The sequence below is a fragment of the Osmia bicornis genome, chromosome 13 (genome assembly GCF_907164935.1).
Source record: "Osmia bicornis bicornis chromosome 13, iOsmBic2.1, whole genome shotgun sequence".
In the NCBI taxonomy this organism is placed as follows: domain Eukaryota; kingdom Metazoa; phylum Arthropoda; class Insecta; order Hymenoptera; family Megachilidae; genus Osmia; species Osmia bicornis.
Window position 1 is genome coordinate 9,068,301 of NC_060228.1, and position 19,129 is coordinate 9,087,429.

At 32.2% G+C, this 19,129-nt stretch overlaps 8 protein-coding genes across 11 annotated transcripts; 4 read left to right on the top strand and 4 right to left on the bottom strand.

The window, feature by feature from the left end:
• The first annotated feature begins 55 nt into the window (after nucleotides 1–55).
• Nucleotides 56–3,467, top strand: LOC114873626 (sodium/potassium/calcium exchanger 4-like). 2 transcript variants are annotated; one of them, XM_029182149.2, is made up of 9 exons: nucleotides 56–367; nucleotides 850–1,074; nucleotides 1,233–1,420; nucleotides 1,492–1,639; nucleotides 1,719–1,823; nucleotides 1,879–1,950; nucleotides 2,017–2,226; nucleotides 2,420–2,521; nucleotides 3,062–3,467. In XM_029182149.2, exons 1-9 carry the CDS (start codon nucleotides 223–225, stop codon nucleotides 3,394–3,396), a joined length of 1,530 nt encoding a protein of 509 aa, XP_029037982.1. In that variant the 5' UTR covers nucleotides 56–222; the 3' UTR covers nucleotides 3,397–3,467. The 2 variants fall into 2 exon arrangements, with proteins under 2 accessions (XP_029037982.1, XP_029037983.1); XM_029182150.2 differs by having other exon boundaries at nucleotides 61–367; nucleotides 1,894–1,950.
• A 364-nt stretch (nucleotides 3,468–3,831) lies between these two features.
• Nucleotides 3,832–4,790, bottom strand: LOC114873632 (peptidyl-prolyl cis-trans isomerase). The gene is made up of 2 exons (XM_029182163.1): nucleotides 4,699–4,790; nucleotides 3,832–4,623 (listed from the first exon to the last, which is right to left on the bottom strand). Exon 2 carries the CDS (start codon nucleotides 4,489–4,491, stop codon nucleotides 3,997–3,999), a length of 495 nt encoding a protein of 164 aa, XP_029037996.1. The 5' UTR covers nucleotides 4,492–4,623; nucleotides 4,699–4,790; the 3' UTR covers nucleotides 3,832–3,996.
• LOC114873629 (26S proteasome regulatory subunit 10B) lies at nucleotides 4,748–6,611 on the top strand. The gene is made up of 7 exons (XM_029182158.2): nucleotides 4,748–4,944; nucleotides 5,077–5,156; nucleotides 5,233–5,272; nucleotides 5,344–5,480; nucleotides 5,550–5,922; nucleotides 5,992–6,255; nucleotides 6,339–6,611. Exons 1-7 carry the CDS (start codon nucleotides 4,848–4,850, stop codon nucleotides 6,527–6,529), a joined length of 1,182 nt encoding a protein of 393 aa, XP_029037991.1. The 5' UTR covers nucleotides 4,748–4,847; the 3' UTR covers nucleotides 6,530–6,611.
• Nucleotides 6,602–8,404, bottom strand: LOC114873630 (tRNA (guanine-N(7)-)-methyltransferase non-catalytic subunit wdr4). The gene is given in 4 exon segments (XM_046288462.1): nucleotides 6,602–7,567; nucleotides 7,570–7,646; nucleotides 8,173–8,229; nucleotides 8,365–8,404. Coding segments are annotated over 4 exon segments (966 nt in total). The 3' UTR covers nucleotides 6,602–6,775.
• LOC114873631 (alkaline ceramidase) lies at nucleotides 8,322–10,115 on the top strand. The gene is made up of 4 exons (XM_046288347.1): nucleotides 8,322–8,834; nucleotides 8,911–9,063; nucleotides 9,135–9,372; nucleotides 9,447–10,115. The coding sequence occupies exons 1-4, from the start codon at nucleotides 8,738–8,740 to the stop codon at nucleotides 9,766–9,768; spliced, it is 810 nt and encodes a 269-aa protein (XP_046144303.1). The 5' UTR covers nucleotides 8,322–8,737; the 3' UTR covers nucleotides 9,769–10,115.
• A 245-nt stretch (nucleotides 10,116–10,360) lies between these two features.
• Nucleotides 10,361–11,244, bottom strand: LOC114873577 (6-pyruvoyl tetrahydrobiopterin synthase). Its single transcript, XM_029182028.2, has 3 exons — nucleotides 10,945–11,244; nucleotides 10,792–10,871; nucleotides 10,361–10,731 (listed from the first exon to the last, which is right to left on the bottom strand). Exons 1-3 carry the CDS (start codon nucleotides 11,007–11,009, stop codon nucleotides 10,448–10,450), a joined length of 429 nt encoding a protein of 142 aa, XP_029037861.1. The 5' UTR covers nucleotides 11,010–11,244; the 3' UTR covers nucleotides 10,361–10,447.
• A 147-nt stretch (nucleotides 11,245–11,391) lies between these two features.
• Nucleotides 11,392–15,395, top strand: LOC114873576 (actin-related protein 2). 2 transcript variants are annotated; one of them, XM_029182025.2, is made up of 8 exons: nucleotides 11,392–11,744; nucleotides 11,866–11,976; nucleotides 12,180–12,197; nucleotides 12,864–12,943; nucleotides 13,010–13,145; nucleotides 13,214–13,573; nucleotides 13,663–13,941; nucleotides 14,012–15,395. In XM_029182025.2, exons 1-8 carry the CDS (start codon nucleotides 11,697–11,699, stop codon nucleotides 14,180–14,182), a joined length of 1,203 nt encoding a protein of 400 aa, XP_029037858.1. In that variant the 5' UTR covers nucleotides 11,392–11,696; the 3' UTR covers nucleotides 14,183–15,395. The 2 variants fall into 2 exon arrangements, with proteins under 2 accessions (XP_029037858.1, XP_029037860.1); XM_029182027.2 differs by lacking the exon at nucleotides 12,180–12,197 and having other exon boundaries at nucleotides 11,394–11,744.
• Nucleotides 15,396–15,565: 170 nt separating this feature from the next.
• Nucleotides 15,566–19,091, bottom strand: LOC114873582 (ceramide transfer protein). 2 transcript variants are annotated; one of them, XM_029182047.2, is made up of 9 exons: nucleotides 18,901–19,091; nucleotides 18,571–18,827; nucleotides 18,352–18,471; nucleotides 18,027–18,264; nucleotides 17,638–17,921; nucleotides 17,388–17,555; nucleotides 16,879–17,307; nucleotides 16,676–16,808; nucleotides 15,566–16,613 (listed from the first exon to the last, which is right to left on the bottom strand). In XM_029182047.2, exons 2-9 carry the CDS (start codon nucleotides 18,790–18,792, stop codon nucleotides 16,486–16,488), a joined length of 1,722 nt encoding a protein of 573 aa, XP_029037880.1. In that variant the 5' UTR covers nucleotides 18,793–18,827; nucleotides 18,901–19,091; the 3' UTR covers nucleotides 15,566–16,485. The 2 variants fall into 2 exon arrangements, with proteins under 2 accessions (XP_029037880.1, XP_046144360.1); XM_046288404.1 differs by having other exon boundaries at nucleotides 18,571–19,091.
• Between the last annotated feature and the right edge of the window lie 38 nt (nucleotides 19,092–19,129).

The following is a 19,129-nucleotide window of genomic DNA, read 5'->3' on the forward strand; positions in this document are numbered from 1 at the left end:
TACCGTTCGGATTATCAGCAAAGGGATGTCACGATTCGCTTCGAGTAATATCTTATCTGTGTACAATTGAGACCGATAATGCTCGTAAACGACAAAACACCGATGCGGTTTACCGTTCGAGTTAGCGAATGAAAATTAGTATCGCACGGAACGGCACGTCGCGCATCGTTGATTCGATTACCGAAGCTTCTTTTCAATTAATTGACATTGATCAATTTTACAATGGCGCGAAGACACAGGCTAACGATTGGATATAAAATATTCAGTATAATCCTCGTTCCAACGATCTACCTGATTTACATAAATACGTTAACGTTATTTATTCCAAACGATACGGATTCGAGTGCAAGTCACCCTACGGATGCGCGTAAGTTTACATTTTACAAGACCTCTTTCCTTTCCATTCGTACTCGCTCGTCGTCATCGTCGTCGATCGACGAACAATAAGTTTCTGCTTTAAATCCATATCTATTTTTTTCTTTCTTTCTTTTTTAATAATTTCCTTGCTCAATGATCGTAAACAGAAAATTGAAAGGGTGAAGACAGAGGGTGCGGAAGAGAGAGAAATGAAAATTTCTAATGAATCGTTACGTAATACAAGGTACTCCTGTCATCTATGTACAGTCTTACGCGTCGCGATACAATTGTTAAACTGTTAAGAAAAAAAAAAACGTTTACAAAAAAAATAACTACAAATTATCTTATCCTCTTTCACCTTTTCATTCATCTACCTTCTTATCTTTTCTCCGAGCCGCGACCAAGTACACGTGTGTACGATATTATACACAACTTTACACGCGATAAACACGCTTACCGATCGCTCCAGTCTTTTGTCCTATTTTCTTCAAGGATTTCGGAAATTGCTGCAAGCCGAACCGATGGAGCCAGGAGGAAACAAAACTATCAATTGTACCCCTCCAGCGATCAAAGAATTTCCATCCGATGGACTTACGCGGGAACAAAGGGAATCCGGGTATATAGCTATACATTTCGTGATAGCGATTTATATGTTCCTCTTGCTAGCTATCGTTTGCGACGATTTCTTTGTGCCATCGATCAAAAAGATCTGCGACAGTAAGTTGACCGTACACCGGCGGTGTGTCACGCATTCTCTAGTAAACAGATATAACGTACCATTTTGCGGGTGCAAGTTTAGTGCACTCATACGTGCACTTGTGTTGCATTATTCTCGTCGAAAGGACAAATGCTCGCAAAGCGATTTCCATTTTCAGAGATAAACGTGACGGAGGATGTCGCAGGGGCGACGATTATGGCCGCGGCTAGTTCTAGTCCGGAACTGTTCATCAATATCGTAGGAACATTTGTGACGGAAGGAGATTTGGGTGTCGGTACTATCGTTGGTTCCGCGGTCTTCAACATTTTAGCCGTACCTGCTTGTTGCGGTTTATTCGCAAGACAGGTGCGATGATATTTCCTTCGTTCTCCCAACTTTACCGATCTTCAACTAATCGAACAACCTTATTCTCGTAGATATTAAATTTGGAATGGTGGCCTGTGACTCGTGACACTATCGCCTATACAATCACGGTTTTCTTATTAATTTTGACCCTACGGGATGGTCGGGTTTACTGGTACGAAGCGCTCATCCTTGTATTCTTTTACATTTTATACATCTTGGGTAAGTGAAAGTAAATTATCCACCAACTAATTCCATTTTCAAGAATTTCTGATAATCAACAATGTTGTTCCCCTTTCAGTAATGTGTTGCAATCGAAATATCCAAGGTCTCCTCAAACGGGCAACAACTATGAGAAGAAAGTACCGAAACCTTTCCGAAAAGAGTCCCTTGCTTTCTAGTAGTGGTACGATCATCATTCTTCGTTCGTTTCGCTTCAAATTTTTATGTAAAAAAATAAGTTCTCGTTGTTTCAGACCTCGTTAAAGATACAGACTTCCATATAATGGAATCGGGCCAGGAAGACGAGACGCGTAAGTATCAGAGATTATACGAAATTCTTCTCCATTTCTTTGTCTTCATTTTCAAATGGTTTCTAGTTGAAATCGTAAACATGACGAACTGGCCAAGTTCGACGTGCGAGAAGATATGGTGGATGATCACTTGGCCGATTAATTTAATTCTCCTCATCACGATACCCGACTGCAGGAGAAGTAAATTGAAATCTTGGTATCCTCTTACTTTTTTCATGTGCATAATATGGATAGCAACTACTTCGTACCTAGTCGGATGGGTCATCACCGTGATCGGTACGTTCCTCGAGATATCCTTATTTTCACCTACATTCTTAAACGTTTATTGCGAATTTCCTCAATTTAACCGGCCCATTTTCAAGCAATTTTATAGTAAATTCTGTTAGTAAGCTGGTAAACCACTTTGAACGGTAATTTTTGAAACAGCTTAATTTTTATATCGTCGCGTGACGATCGATCATTATTACAGGCGATACGTTTAAAATTCCGGACTCCATAATGGGATTGACCTTTCTCGCAGCAGGAATGAGCGTACCGGAGGCTGTGTCAAGCGTTATCGTTGCGAATCAAGGTAATTCTTTCTACGATCCGATTTTCACCTTATTTCACCGCTATCGCTACCATCGTCACCGATAACGATAACGAAAACAACAACAAGAATCGGAACACTAATAAATCCGTCCATCGGTTAGAATAAATTTTCTAATCAAATTCTTTTTCAAACATCACAGACGATGGCTTGCTACCATCTCTTCTGATAATCGCTGTAATCGTCGAGAAAATAGTAGTATAGAAATAACGAATAACAATCGTGATAACGGTATCGCAAATAGCCAATTAGTTTCCTATGCGATAATGCGACACGTGGTATTATTACGACGTTATTATCAAATTAGCCCGATCTTGGAACCACTAATTGGTTTCTTCTCCTCGATTAACCATTAATTACAGTCAACTATGAATGTTCGCATGACAAACTAACACGCGTCTCCCAATCTGGCATTTAGTCTCATCTAATAATAAATAATCGCCACTTGAGAAGCTTCGCCAATTCGATCGAATAACGACTTCTTTTTTTCTTTTCTTTTTTTTTCTTTTTCAACATTTTCAGGACACGGAGCTATGGGGATAAGCAACTCGATCGGTTCGAACGTGTTCGATGTTCTGCTTTGTCTCGGATTGCCGTGGTTTCTTAAAACAGCCTTCTTCCCCACGGTACCCCAGAAACATTATATAATCATTAATTCTCACGGGCTTGTTTATAGCGCGGTATCCTTATTTTCTACCCTTACCGTATTTTACCTGTCACTTCTCATCGGCAAATTTAAGCTGACACGAGCTGTTGGAATCACTTGTCTCATAATGTACGTAATTTTCTTAGCGTTCGCCTCTGTGTTGGAACTAAACATGTTCTTTGTAGTTAATTTACCAATATGCGTACATTGATTTCTGTAGATACATAACTTCCTACCTATGTGTTTTTTTAATCCTGTTTACGGCTTATTCTTGACTGATTATGAGATACCACGATACTAGGAGATTCCGACGTTCTACCTTACAGACGCTCAGCTGTGTCCTTGTAGAATCGTTGGGAAGTCGTACACGTACGCTTCCCCGACTCGATGCCGAATCTTTTATCCTTCACAAACGATCATTTAATCTTTTCGCATCAACTTTTCCCACTATTTTTACGAGTGTTTCTTGTATGCATGTGTGTATGTCTGTTCGTATGCATGTTTACCTGACATTCATATAATATGTACGTATATCTATACTCATCGCTATTTGTTAAAATCTTAATAAATCATTTATAAATCAAATAAAAATGGCCACAGCTTTAATGTACAAAGCAATGACGAGGAGAAAGAAAACTCGATTCTCTCGTTTTTTTATCCTTTACCGAACAAACTCGTTCGTTTTTATTTCAGACAGTGTTTTCAAACACTTCTCTTTACCAAATTCGACGTTTTACAAAAATGTATAAAAACATCTTGTCCATGAAAAATATACAAGATACGGGTTTATTCCAAATAAGGTAAAAACGTTTCAAAGTTGACCGCAATCGGCAATTACAATTTTCTGATGCGTTTTTCCACTCGGGGAACCGTAACTTTCAACTTTTCTGACTACATCCATACCTTCTACTACAGAGCCAAAAACTACGTGCTTGTTATCCAACCAAGCTGTTTTTATAGTAGTTAGAAAGAACTGCGAACCATTGGTATTCGGTCCAGAATTTGCCATGGACAATATACCAGGTCCGGTATGTTTCAATTCGAAATTTTCGTCTTCGAATTTATCTCCATAAATAGATTTCCTTCCGGTACCGTTGTGATTAATAAAGTCACCGCCTTGACACATAAAATTAGGAATCACTCTGTGAAAAGTACTGGCCTTGTATCCAAAACCTTTCTCTCCGGTACAAAGAGCGCGAAAATTCTCTGCCGTTTTCGGAACAACGTCTGCGCGTAATTCCATTATGATACGACCCAACGGTTTATCGTCGGCAGTTATGTCGAAATATACTCGAGGTAAACCCATTTTAACCTTTCTTTACTCCCTCTTTCTCAAACGTACTCCAATATTACCAAAGAGTAGTAACTAACGGTGGCGCTAATTAATTGATCCAACTATCGCTTTGTTCCTTTTCCTCTGCGTTCTTTTTACTATTCCCTACGATAAACATCAAAGATATTCGATTAAAATGTTTAATCACAACAATTAACAAGGTTATTTCTCTTTACATACCTGTAAATGTAAATCTACTGCGCCACCAACGGAGCAACGTTGTACCAAATCAAACATGAACCATGTGCCACAATGACAACTGTTTCTGAAACTTGTTCAATGTCTATGGAAATATTGTTTGAGACAGTTAGACAGCAAAATAAGTAAAGATGGCAACTACCGTGGATTCAGTTAGAGAAAAAGCTCTCCAGGATTATAGAAAAAAACTCCTGGAGCATAAAGAAGTAGAATCACGTTTAAAAGAGAGTAAGCTGTACTTACAATTAATATTTAGTTTGCTTAGTTACTCAACAAATCACTTCAAATATTTAACCTCAATTTTGTACCTTAGAATGTTGTTCTCAATACATACATGATATATATGTTTCCCTTTTCTAGTGAGAGAACATCTCAAAGATTTAACCAAGCAGTATGATAAATCTGAAAATGATCTAAAAGCTTTACAAAGCGTTGGACAGGTAATACGTAAGCTTTGTTTCTAATATATTTTACATTAAAGTTACCTATTAAAAACACGTAACGTTTGTGCATTAGATTGTTGGAGAGGTGTTGAAACAACTTACAGAAGAGAAGTGTAAGTTTATAATTCCATGTAACATACGTATGCGTTTAAACACACAGGTATATAAATCCTTATATTTATAGTTATAGTAAAAGCAACAAACGGTCCACGTTACGTCGTTGGTTGCCGGAGACAGCTCGATAAGAACAAACTTAAATCTGGAACAAGAGTAGCTCTTGATATGACTACGCTTACCATAATGCGTTACTTACCTCGGGAGGTAAAATTTATTTCATTACTATTTAAGCTCCGCTCCGAATGTATGCGTAATATTTATTGTATCGCTTAGGTTGATCCATTAGTTTATAACATGTCTCACGAAGATCCTGGCGATGTTACCTATGGTGCGATCGGTGGTTTAAGCGAACAGATACGTGAACTGAGAGAAGTTATAGAATTACCATTATTAAATCCTGAGCTATTTCAAAGAGTGGGTATTACACCTCCAAAAGGTTGTCTTTTATATGGTCCTCCTGGAACTGGAAAAACATTGCTAGCTAGAGCAGTTGCTAGTCAGTTGGATGCAAACTTCTTGAAAGTTGTATCAAGTGCTATCGTTGACAAATACATAGGCGAATCAGCGAGATTAATCCGAGAAATGTTTAATTATGCACGAGATCACCAACCATGCATTATATTTATGGATGAAATTGATGCAATTGGTACGGAATATTGTTATTAATTAAAAGAAAAAGGAACATTTTTCATCTGCTCAATTACCTTTTATATAGGTGGACGTAGATTTTCTGAAGGTACAAGTGCCGATCGAGAAATTCAAAGAACTTTAATGGAACTGTTGAATCAGATGGATGGTTTTGATTCTTTGGGTCAAGTTAAGATGATAATGGCTACAAACAGGCCAGATACTTTAGATCCTGCTTTGTTACGACCAGGCAGATTGGATAGAAAAATTGAGATTCCTCTACCTAATGAACAAGCGCGTTTAGAAATTTTAAAGATTCATGCTGCCCCTATATCTAAGCACGGAGAAATCGGTAATTTTTCGTTCTATTCTTTTCATTCTTTTCTATTATATTTTATATATATATATAATGTACCAATTTTGAATTTAATTTAGATTATGAAGCAGTAGTTAAACTTTCGGATGGATTTAATGGTGCCGATTTAAGAAACGTCTGTACTGAAGCTGGATTATTTGCAATAAGATTAGAAAGAGAATATGTAATACAAGAAGATTTTATGAAGGCTGTAAGAAAAGTTTCAGATAATAAGAAACTTGAATCCAAATTAGATTATAAACCAGTTTAGTTGAAGAATTTGTAATAATCGTAAAACTCAATTCAATATAACCAATATATTGGGTCAATAAAACGAATTTACTTTATTGTAATACTAGTTGTATTTTATAATGAAAACATATGTCAAAATGCTTTAACAAATGCTTCACGAATTTGTGAATAATACATAAAATTTATAAAAAATCGTCTGTCCATATTTAATTTTACTTTATATGGTTTCAATATAAAAAACAATTTATAATTCACCTGATATATATTACTCAGAAATACTTCCAAGTCGTGTTTTTTTCCTTTGCAAATACTCTTGAACATTGTCATATTTTCTTTTATATAAAATTGAAAATAAATTTTGTTGAACAGTATCTTTCTTTAATGTTTTCCAAAAGCTATTTAACTGATTTATTTTATAATCCGTTCCATTGCTAGGTACAAAATTGTCTTTAAATTCATATATTTTAAATCCATGGTCATTTAATAACCATAAGTTTTGTTTATGAATATAACATTCTAGTGGTTCACTGTCTGTAACTATAGACTGCAAATAATTTATTTCAAAGTTTGACACTGTACCATTGACAATGTAAACCAGTAACAATGGACTACTATAAAAGCTCATTACGGCTAAAGATGATGTTGCAGTTATGGCTGAAAGCCTTAAATGTTTAACAGGTAAGATTTCAATAGTTTCTTCCAAATGACAACCTTGAAACTGCTGATTAAATTCTTCAATGTCACTTTTAGATATTTTGTCATTAAAATCAACAGATAATAATTCTTTTCCAATTTTATAATCCCACAGTATAAGTTTGCCATCTCCTCCACAAGATACCAAGATACTTTTGTCATGAGATAATTCCAAAATATTTGTTACAAATTTTTGGTGTCCTAAACAGTAGCACATAATGTTGTACGAATTTGGAAACATTGACACTCTAATCTTTTCATCTCTGTCTGTTGTAATAATATAGTTTTCATCTTCTGTAATTAATACATCAAGCAACATTGATAAATGTCCTAAAAGCAAGATTCCATTGCCAGGCTTTTTACTAGAAAACTAGGATAAAACATCTCTGCTTTATCAGCAACAACTATGTCATAATTGGAGTAAATTTTACTTGCTAGCTGCTCTAGGAAAGCACTTCATTCAATATAAGTTTTTTGGCTTTTCCTTTCATAGTAAACAGAGCTGTTTACGATTTGTACAGACGAAAAATAGTTTCCATCATTTGAAAACATTACATTTGTAATGGTGTGAAAAGTTTCAATATTTACATTATTATGTACATCCATTTTTTTGTCAGTTTGCAATTCGGGTAAATGAATTACAGTTTCTGTATTATCTTGAATGTTATATACAATGATTTCCTCATTGTTACACAAAACAACGTCTGAATCGTGTATGCAAAAGCTCATAATTAAAATATAAATTTCTCTGAACAACAAATATTTGTAATGTAATTGCAACTGTAATTGCAATTACTATAACTATATCTTATTACAGAACTGTGGAGTTATAATTAAAAAAACTCATTTTTCAACTGCACGCTGCATGTCTTATTTTATAGACGGATATAAAAAAGTAATCAAATCATCACGTGTTGTATACGAAACTCACGGTATACAACCAATACAACTTGTACAAACACTACCAACCTAAGAACCCTTTCATTCCAGTAAGACTAAAATGAGGCCTAAAAATACTCTGCAACTCTGTAACAAAGATCCTTGAAATTAACAACAAAGAAGAATCTATTATTTTAATAAATAATATAACATATGTTTACATCATCAACTTGGATTTATACGTTAAATATACATATATATATATATATAAATCTAAAGTACCTGTTGTACACTTTCTATTATCATTGTGATCATAGTACATCGGTCATATATATATATATAATGTATATCTTTGTCTCCGATTTCTGATTACAACACTCACAAGATGTTTATTTATCACCTAAATATGTTTATGAAGCATTGTCTGCTCAGATTGCAATAAATATGTACCGTACTTGGTGCAAAAAATCATTAGTGTCTATTAGACTGCTTCCAGCGTAAGCATGGGTTACTAATACAAAGGAACACAAAAGACCTTATCAACTTCCTTTGTTGTATGCTTCATAAATTTTAAGTAGCGCGTAGCAGATTAAAGAGTTTTCACGTTGAAATTTTTATACCTATAAAAAACGAAGTGAAATCTTATATTTTCGATATGTGGAAACCATTTGAAGCTGGTAGTTCACCAGTTGACTGGTGTGAAAGTAATTACAGTATTTCTTCTAGTATTGCTGAATTTATGAATACGGTTTGTATTTCCTACCAACAAAACTAAATGTCTTTATAGTAACAGCAGGTTTATACTTGTTATTTTGGCTTGTAGTTGAGTATGTTGGTTGTTTTTATTACTCCCTCCTGTTCTCATGCATCTCTTTAGAGATTATGGAAGATTTATAAATCCTGGAATTCATGTAATTTGGTTTTTACTAATGATAGTAGGTCTTAGCAGCGCATACTTTCATGCTACTTTGTCTCTTATTGGTGAGTAGTTAAGAATCATATGTTTTACCAGGTATGAATAAATATAAATGTCATTTGTTGTCTTAAAATAGGACAATTGTTAGACGAATTAGCAATCTTATGGGTTTACATGGCTGGTTTTTGCATGTTCTTTCCAAGAAGGTATTTTCCACATATTTTACATAATGATAGAAAACTTCTTGCTATATGCGCAACTTTACCAACTTTGATTGCAACTGGTTTATCATTTATACATCCTGCAATAAATGCATTTGCATTAATGAGTCTTGGCATACCTGCATTTGGATTTATGATCATTGAATTAAAAAGGTAAAATACTTAATATGTACCTATATAATATAATTCAGCATCTAATTATATGAATGGTGCATGTTTTTCTTCAGGACAAAATCAATGAGGGTGTATAGACTGGGTTTAAGATGCGGTGCTGTATGGCTACTAGCTGTTGTTTGCTGGCTGAACGATCGTTTATTTTGTGATACTTGGTTAAATCTGAATTTTCCTTACTTACATGCACTTTGGCATTTATTTATTTTCATTGCAAGTTATACAGCAGCTGTACTTTTTGCATATTTTTCTGTAAAAGAAGAGAAACCACACCAATCAGCTGTGTTAAAATACTGGCCAAAGGATGATTTTGAACTTGGTATACCATATGTAACCATTAAAAGTTATATTAAGCTTGATACAAATACAAACATATAAGTATCAACATCAATATTGTAAAGACTGCTTTAAAGTGATTAAATAATGATTAATAATTTGAAATACTTACTTAAATTAAAGTAAGTATTAAAGTATGCTGTTTACTTTTTTGACTTACAATTTAACTTTATATCAGTGTTTTTTTATAAGAAGAAACATATTTTACAACCTCTACTTTAAAAAAAATAGTCTCGCCTTTTTAATTTGTGATAACAATCTAGTTATGTTACCTTTTGTACAAGTAGATGTGATTAATACATTAAAGTAATACCTTTATAGGTGTAATATCAACATAGTGTATATGAACATTTATTCTCTTAATAAATATGAATTGATGTTACAATGTATTTATGTACTGCAAGCAAACACTGAATCTTAATTCACCTTTAAAGTAATTACTTTAATTACATTACCTAAGAGAAACATATTAATTGTGTTAAATCAATAAGTTCTTTTTTTCAAAAGAACAGTTTTATTATACTTTGTCTAGATTTCATACAACAGATTTTAATAAATTTAATATTTTATACATACACTTTGTATCTATGTATATTTAAATAAAAAGATCAATATTTTATTTACTGTTGTTACAAACACATTGTAAATAAAAATTTGAAATACACACATTTATAAAAATAAAAGAATAGTATTTGTTATTTTATTCTGAGATTCTGCAAAATTAACTTTCTTCTCCTTTGTAAATAACAATATTCTTGTCAGTTTCATGAATTTTTACCTCATACAGAAGAAATGGATTTGGCATAACTTTTTTCAATTCATTATAAACATATATAGCTAGGTTTTCAGTAGTTGAAACAACATTTTTAAAATAAGGTACATCTTTATCCAAGTTCTTATGATCTAATTGATCCATTAACACTTTCTTCATATATAGTTTTAAATGTGATAAGTTCATCACCATACCTGTTACAGGATCCACAGGTCCACATACCGTAACTTCAACTAAAATGAAATAAACATGTAATGAGAATTTTTGAACTTTTATGAAACTACTATAATTACCTGTGTAATTGTGGCCATGTCCCCAATAGTTATTACACTTTCCATATACATTTTTATTTTCTTCATCAGTTAAATTGTTGCTGAAAAGAAAAATTATACATTTAATAAAAGAATTTCATACAAATTATATGAATGTAAAATGATTGATAATACTTGTGCAAACGATGACAACTAGATATCACTTCTTTTCTTGTCAAATAAGCAATCGGGCGTGACATCGTTTGTTGCTGATTGCAAATATATGATATTGCGATATGTTACACGATTATAAATATGGAAAAAAAGCATGTAAGGAAAGGGGGAGAGCAAGAAGAATTGTTCAAGGATACTGATAATCGTGGAAACTTTTTAATTATATAGCATTATTCATAAGAAATCTAATTCTTGACACAATATATCATAAGTTATATATCTGTTTCTTTCACACGAAGTATAAGTGCGACTGATCGAAATTTGAATAAAAAAATATATAAACGGAAACATTTTATCTGTCAAAGTATATATGAGACAGAAACAGATAACAAATTTGCTTAGGTGGAGATATAGTTGAACCAATCGAATTACAGCAATTGTATATCAGACTTAAAAGAATCTTTTTGTGACAGGACCTTATGGTTAAGATTGCGCCGTCGCTACTCTCGGCGTGTGGTATAAATGATCCTGCATTGAAAAAATACAATTATAATTTATAAACTTTCATTCTTTTTAATAAATTTTTAAACATCTGTTGTTTTAATGTGAACATAAATTTCATTCCAAACGATTGCTTTTATATAAATCTAAAAATGTCATGCCGGTAACGCCCTGGAGCTTGTAACAATTAGTCATTTTGTGGAATGTGTAATGTGTAACACTGTTTAGCATAGAGGATAAAAAATTGGTTCAAATAATAACATCCTATAAAAATGGATAGTAAAGGCAGAAAGATTATTGTTTGTGATAATGGAACAGGGGTAAGGTTAAAATTTTATATCTATTTTTCAATTTTCTTTGTACTTTTCCAAACATTTTTCTTGTTTTTAAGATTTCTGATTCTATTAAACTTATTGTACTGTACTGTTTTGTTATTTTCAGTTTGTAAAATGTGGATATGCAGGAGCAAATTTTCCAGCACATATATTTCCATCCATAGTGGGACGTCCTATTATTAGAGCTGTTAATAAAATAGGGGACATTGATGTGAAGGTACATCTCTTAATTTTTCAATTCGACCTAAAATATGTATCACTATCTCTGTTGATCATTAGAAGAGCAATTATTATCATAATTTATGGATAAACTTTATTATTTTATATTCGGTATCTAAAAGTCCTTTCCTTTAATCATAGGTAAATATTTATAATTGGCAATATAACAAAAATTGATTAATAAATTTACTTAATTTTCAGCAAGAATATTGTATTCGTGTAAGTCATTTCATAATATTACAATGTGTGACCCAATGTTTACATTTGATTGAAAATGCATTTATCATTTGTTAACCCTTTTCACTAACAAATATCAAAATGGATTACACATGTTAAAAGTAAGGGAGACCTTATTCTCAAGATTTCTAGAGATAGAGATATAAGATCTTTGATAAAATTATTATCAATGATTAATATAATCTGAAACTCATTCATTTTATTCTAATTGTTGGTAATAAATTTACCCATTACATTATGAATCATGTCTATTATTTGAGACTTATTATATGGGTTCATATGTGGACATACATAAATGATAATTTGATGACTGTCATAATTGTATTTATGTCTTTACATTATTGCTTCTTTCATAGGATGTGTTCCTTAATATGCCTGTAAGTTTACTGCATTTTTCTGATGCTAATATATATGGTTTATCAGTACTACATCATGCTTCAAAAAACAAGATTCATGCGAGCAGTAGCTTTATATTCAAACAAATATGTATATAGTCGCCAATTTTTATTTAGAGTTATGTTGTGAGTTTATATTACAAAATCGAGTGTGCCTGTTGAAATACTAACAATTTATATAACACACCCACGTATCTCCTTATATGACCAAAACATTTAGTTATATTTGATTTATTGTATTTTGTTGCCACAGGATTTAATGGTTGGGGATGAAGCAAGTAAACTTCGTTCTATGTTGGAGATTAGTTATCCAATGCAAAATGGAATTGTTAGGTGTGTATGTGAATGTACCTAATCTGCATGCATTTTGAAATATTAAATTATTAAAATGCTTAATAGAAACTGGGAGGACATGTGTCATGTGTGGGATTACACATTTGGAAAGGAAAAGATGAATATTAATCCTAGAGAGTGTAAAATTTTGTTAACAGAACCACCAATGAATCCTATCACAAATCGAGAAAAAATGATCGAGGTAATACATCATTGTAGATGTAAATTTTTCGTACAAAAAGAATTGAACATCATATGAAATAATTTTAGGTAATGTTTGAAAAGTATGGCTTTGCTGGAACATACATTGCAATTCAGGCAGTACTTACACTGTATGCTCAAGGATTGATTAGCGGTGTTGTGGTAGATTCTGGGGACGGTGTTACTCATATTTGTCCTGTATTTGAAGAATATGCTTTACCTCATCTTACGCGACGGCTAGATATAGCTGGTCGAGATATTACGATGTATTTAATTAAACTTCTATTGTTACGTGGCTATGCGTTTAATCATTCTGCTGACTTTGAAACAGTTAGAATGTTGAAAGAAAAATTATGTTATATCGGATACAATATTGAAACTGAAGAAAAATTAGCACTTGAAACGACCGTTTTAGTAGAATCATATACTGTAAGTATACACGATTGATGTATAATATAAAGTTTTTGTAATGGACAGTAGAATTAAATTTCTAAAGAGTAATAATCAAATCTTTTTAGCTTCCTGATGGAAGGGTAATCAAAGTAGGTGGTGAAAGATTTGCAGCACCAGAAGCTTTATTTCAACCTCATTTAATAAATGTTGAAGCTCAAGGAATTGCTGAATTAGTATTTAGTACTATTCAGGCAGCTGATATTGATATAAGGAGTGAATTATATAAACACATTGTTCTAAGTGGCGGTAGTACAATGTACCCAGGACTTCCATCTAGGCTTGAAAGAGAAATTAAACAACTTTATCTACAAAGAGTATTAAAGAATGATACCTCGAAATTAAATGTAAATGCTTGGATATCAATTTTGACATTAATTCGGATGAATGTTTGTTTACCGTTTGATATCTTTTCAGAAATTTAAGATTAAAATCGAAGATTCGCCAAGACGTAAAGATATGGTTTTCATGGGTGGTGCTGTATTAGCGGAAATAACAAAGGATCGAGATTCAGTATGGATAACGAGAGAAGAATATGAAGAAAAGGGTCTTAGTGTATTAAAAAAGTTAGGTTCTTATGAATCATAAGGACATAGTCATTGAAAGATAGAAAAGAAATATGCATTTTTTTTAAATATTTAAAGTCATTCGAAAGTTAGGTGCAAAGTGTTTATATTTTACTTGTACAAATAATTTATACTAAATTATTTGTTTCAAGCAAATATAAGCCACAATTATAGTTGAGAAGTATGTAACGTAGTATTGTAAATTTAAAAATGTTAAAAATTTTTTAAATGAAATTTCATTCTATAAGTATAATTCGTTAAATTCGACTAATACATTGATTTAAACTTGTAACTAATCTCGGGAATATTCCATATCTCATATTGGAATAATTATTCTGATACACGTAATACATTTCCAGACGATATACATTGTAAATATATTTGTTACAGATACTTCCTTTTTTATGAAATTAAACCTTTTAATTAACAAACATACATTACGAATTGTGAATAACTGCATGTTTAATTTTTTCAGGTTACAATAATTTTATATAATTCATGTGTTGTGTATAAATACAGTATCAAATGAAGTAGGATTACCTTGGGAAAACGACGCTTCCACCCCATAACGCCTAGAGGAAAGGGTAAGCTTTCGGGAAAGGTCAGGAACTCTGAAATCCCGAAGAAGCTTACGGAGAGGGGTGGCTTCGCCGTTTTCTCTGGAAAAGCCTACTTTGCTCGATTCTATGCATTCATAAAAAACCAGTTTGTTAATATAATGGCTAAAATTAAATAATTGAAATTGTAAATATCATAATAGCGTTAGATTTTACAATCTTTTATGGACAAACATTTTATCCTAAAAAAAAAAATTATTTAAAATATTAACTATAATTTCAATTATAACATTTTTTAGTACATGATACATTTTTTGAGTCAAATTGATAACTAACCATTTTTGAGAAATACTTTCGATTTTGGCCATTACTATAATTTATAACAATTAGTTCGTAAGAAAGCAAAAAACATTTATATACCTCTGTATCCTCTTTTAGTGGTTTTAAAGTGGATTAATAGTTAAATGTTAACATATTCCGTATGTTTTAAGATATGTATGAGAAATCATGTATTAAATTTCAAAAGTCAGAGATTAGTAGAACTAAATTAAAACTTTCGGACTCTTAAACATAGAGGGTATGAGGTAACATTACGTATGATGTATATATAAAATATAAGATGAATTTTTTAAATTTTAGTTAAGTAATTTGTAGAAATAAACTTATTTCTTATGAAAATTTTTCCACTAATTTTAAAACCCTGTACATATTTAATTATTAAAATTGTACAGCATATAAGCATTTTTTAGTTGCAAAAATGAAGTTAAAGACATTTAATTCAAAGTTTGTAAATACTGCTATCAAACAAAATGTTAAGGAAATTTGTTCAGAGTAATGAATACTATATGTTTACAGCAAATCTACAACAGTCTTTATTATGTTTCTTGATTTGACCTTCATATCGTGTATCACGCACACATTTTATATATATATAAATAAAAATAACAATATAATTTGTATTATATTATTCGTTCAACGAGAGAACACACCTGTTTCGCGTAGCTCAGGGAACCCTCTACTCTTACCTCTAACTTCGTCATCATATACATGATGGACAAAAGTATATGAAAAGTGATAATGTCGAAGGTCAAAAAGTATATCAAATGTAAAATCATTGCGCGAACCAATCATTGTTAATATGGACAGAATGAACGAAAACTCGTCGTATAACAGGGATGGTCTTTCGTTGAATGAATAATACAGTTTTATGTTTAATTGAATATATAATGTAACAATAGATAAATGTGTATGTATTCAATCTGTTAAGATTTGTACAAGTGACTTATGACAGCATTCTGTATAACAATAAAGTAACAAGCTGTTATTCAAAGAAGTAAATACAATTTACAAACAGTGCTTTAGCGCGTGTGTTTCATATCGTAAAGTTATTTTGGAAGTGTATATGTATAATAATACGTTTATACACTTTAATAAATGACTTTCAATATAACACTTTGTATTTTTTTTTATTTTTTATTTTTTTTTTTTAATTAAGTTCTCTTTATCTCTCACTCTCTCGCTCTTCCTCTCTCTCTCTCTCTCCCCCCCTCCCCGGCATTTCATATTAAGCAAATAAAAAACTAATTAAAAAAAAAAATAGTATATAAAACACTTTCATTTATATCGAAAAAATTGTTGCATCCAATTTTTTATATGGTGTAACTTCTAATTTTTTTGTTTGATATATTAATACATCAAACGCGCGAGGCTGATTTGATGTGATAAACGAGGAATTGGATGGAAAATATGGAAGTACTATTAATTACCTTTAGAATGTGATTGGCTTATCCTTACATTGATCAATACAAAAACTAGTAAACCGTTTAAGGAACTTTGGATACTCCCTTTTATAAACAGCACGTAAGACAGAAGCTGGAGCCCATCCGCCAGGATTAACTACAATTAATAACATGTTATATGTAAAACAGGATAAATAATATACGGAAAAAGATACTAACCAACAGAACAATATGTTATTTTGCATGTGATATTTTCCCTTTTTATTTCGCCATCATCCTTTGGAGGATCAATAAAAGTTTGACATACGAGACAAACGGTTAAATAAACTCTTACACATTTTCCTGTGTTTGGCTGCAAATATTTTAAGATATATAAGTTTTTAATAAAATAAAAAAAGATGATAAATGGATACGAAACCAACCGGGTAATCGGGATGTTCTGTACTATGATTGCAAACTATCCATAGATCATGAGCATCAGGATCTTGATCATCAGAGACTCGACGTATATGCGACCAAAACAATGCATCTCTTTGACTCGCTGGCCAAATTCGTTTATGCGTTTGTAGAAATATCAAAGTGTCTTTGGAAATGTTCTCAACCACTGTCATGTCTTCTAGCGTAGCTTCCCAGCCTGTTCGATATTCTGGGCTAAAGAATATCTTGCAAACCTCATGACCAGTAACGCCTTTCACAACATGACAGGCTTTTAATGGATCTACTACTAAACCATCTGCTTCTTCTTCGCGTCTATACATTCGCATATCACCATCTTCTGCAAATAATTGCCATCCACCTGCTCCTACTCCAAGCCGTGCATAATGCAACTGTTGCACTGTTATTCTCTCAATCTGAAAATAAACGCAATAATTAATAAAAAAATTTGTGTAATTTAAACATATATAACACTTTTATATAATAAATTGGTTACTTCTGGCCAAAGTCTATGCTTAGCTGCCGGCATAGTAGGTGAAGTTAAAATCGAAACTGATTTTTGTTTCAAACGATCTCTCAGTTGATTTTCTTCATCAATTTTATCTAAACCAGTTTCTACTGCATCGTAAAATTCTTCGTCACATAGAGCGCTATGTGGACCTTCCTTAAATATAGAAATTTTCATTTCGTTTATATTAGATATTCTTCCGACTCAATTAACTCAAGAAATTTATATAAAGTCAAACCTCGTAATCTGGACCTCCGTGTATAAGGACTCTAGGTCTAGGAGAATCACTTTGTTGCATTGCAATTTGATCTTTCAAAGCTTTATGAACTTCTTGTATTTTTCGCTTCTTTTCAACTTCTTTTTCCCATCGACGACGCCATGCATCTTCCCGCTGCACCATTAACTCAACACAGTGTTGCAGTGTTGCTAATACACCTTCACTTGTTGCTTTAAATGTTATTGCTTCACCTTTAAAATCTACTGACTGTGCAGCTGGATTAAACATTGTCTCAACTTTATTTTCTGAAATTGATAATTCATTTGAAACAAATCAATTTGAAATATAAAACAACTGAATACAAGACAAATGAATGTACAGAGACATAAACTATTTGTTATTTTATATACCTTTCGTGGAAATATTTTTAGCATTTTCTGCACAATTATCAAAATACTTTTGCAGAGTATCAATTTGTTTGATCAAAATATCCCTGAAAGTTTCAAGTTCTGCTAATTTTTCTTTCAATCCTCGGACTCCACGTTTCGTAAAACTACCCGCGCTCGTGATAGACTGTGTATTTGATACAAGCGAAATGGCACTACCATGTCGCTTTAAACTGTTTTCACTTCCATAACCAGATTCAGACTATTTAGGACAAATATATACAATTTAATGAAATGAAAGTAACTAAAATAATTGCTTTCTCAATTCATACAACAAAGTTATGGATACCTTGTAAGATTTTAACACATCTACCCAACGTTGTTTTTCTTCTGGACTGTTTGCTCTTAGATACCATACTAAACAGTCATTTACGGACACATCAAATCTACACTCATCAAATTCGTGTGCCTAACAGAATAAAGAATGAAAAGCAACATCATAAATTCTTTCTAATTTTATTAAGAGAATATGAATATATAAAACTAATTCTGTTATATTGACTCATACCTTAATATTAGCTTTATACAAACTTATAGAGCCTCGACATCCAAATCCACTGTCCTGTTCAGATTTATAATAAGATAAAGTACCATCTTTGAGAACAATAAATCTAGTTTGCCAGCCATGTATATAATTTGTCCATTTGGATAGTGTACCCTGAAGTTCTGGAACTACAACTCCGTCGGAACCTTCTTCATCTATATCATCAGCATCTATTTCTGTTTCCATACACTCGTTATCCTCGTTGACGAGACGAACAGTTTCTATTTCATCGGCCATTCTTACGTGTGAATTTTACTTTCAGGGTTAATTACGCTTAAGATAAACTCAACATACCCGTTGGAATATTTTTAAAATAATCCTAACGCGGGATTATCTATCGGTAACTGTATAATATGTTAGCAGTTAAAAAATTGCAAAGTAATCGGTCAGTTAATGGGATACGTATCAAAACATGTTAACCGTTAATTATTATACATAACCTTATGGAAAACGTCTTATTAAATAAACCAGACATCAACAACTCGTCTTTTTGGCAAATAACAAGACTATAAGTGGCAAATAG

Bases quoted from the DNA above. Each gene is read 5' to 3' on its own strand.
- LOC114873577 (XM_029182028.2), bottom strand. From the start codon at position 11,009: ATGTCACGCCCGATTGCTTATTTGACAAGAAAAGAAGTGATATCTAGT. The intron at 10,872-10,944 runs GTATTATCAATC...TTTTCTTTTCAG, and splicing joins AGTTGTCATCGTTTGCACAA to CAACAATTTAACTGATGAAG. The intron at 10,732-10,791 runs GTAATTATAGTA...ATTTCATTTTAG, and splicing joins ACATGGCCACAATTACACAG to TTGAAGTTACGGTATGTGGA.
- LOC114873629 (XM_029182158.2), top strand. From the start codon at position 4,848: ATGGCAACTACCGTGGATTCAGTTAGAGAAAAAGCTCTCCAGGATTAT. The intron at 5,157-5,232 runs GTAATACGTAAG...TTTGTGCATTAG, and splicing joins CTTTACAAAGCGTTGGACAG to ATTGTTGGAGAGGTGTTGAA. The intron at 5,923-5,991 runs GTACGGAATATT...CCTTTTATATAG, and splicing joins GGATGAAATTGATGCAATTG to GTGGACGTAGATTTTCTGAA.
- LOC114873631 (XM_046288347.1), top strand. From the start codon at position 8,738: ATGTGGAAACCATTTGAAGCTGGTAGTTCACCAGTTGACTGGTGTGAA. The intron at 9,064-9,134 runs GTGAGTAGTTAA...GTCTTAAAATAG, and splicing joins TGCTACTTTGTCTCTTATTG to GACAATTGTTAGACGAATTA. The intron at 9,373-9,446 runs GTAAAATACTTA...GTTTTTCTTCAG, and splicing joins ATGATCATTGAATTAAAAAG to GACAAAATCAATGAGGGTGT.
- LOC114873582 (XM_046288404.1), bottom strand. From the start codon at position 18,843: ATGGCCGATGAAATAGAAACTGTTCGTCTCGTCAACGAGGATAACGAG. The intron at 18,472-18,570 runs GTATGAGTCAAT...TTATTCTGTTAG, and splicing joins TGTATAAAGCTAATATTAAG to GCACACGAATTTGATGAGTG. The intron at 17,556-17,637 runs GTTTGACTTTAT...TCTATATTTAAG, and splicing joins ACGGAGGTCCAGATTACGAG to GAAGGTCCACATAGCGCTCT.
- LOC114873576 (XM_029182025.2), top strand. From the start codon at position 11,697: ATGGATAGTAAAGGCAGAAAGATTATTGTTTGTGATAATGGAACAGGG. The intron at 11,745-11,865 runs GTAAGGTTAAAA...TGTTATTTTCAG, and splicing joins TTTGTGATAATGGAACAGGG to TTTGTAAAATGTGGATATGC. The intron at 13,942-14,011 runs GTAAATGCTTGG...ATATCTTTTCAG, and splicing joins ATGATACCTCGAAATTAAAT to AAATTTAAGATTAAAATCGA.
- LOC114873632 (XM_029182163.1), bottom strand. From the start codon at position 4,491: ATGGGTTTACCTCGAGTATATTTCGACATAACTGCCGACGATAAACCG.
- LOC114873626 (XM_029182149.2), top strand. From the start codon at position 223: ATGGCGCGAAGACACAGGCTAACGATTGGATATAAAATATTCAGTATA. The intron at 1,075-1,232 runs GTAAGTTGACCG...TTCCATTTTCAG, and splicing joins GATCAAAAAGATCTGCGACA to AGATAAACGTGACGGAGGAT. The intron at 2,522-3,061 runs GTAATTCTTTCT...CAACATTTTCAG, and splicing joins CGTTATCGTTGCGAATCAAG to GACACGGAGCTATGGGGATA.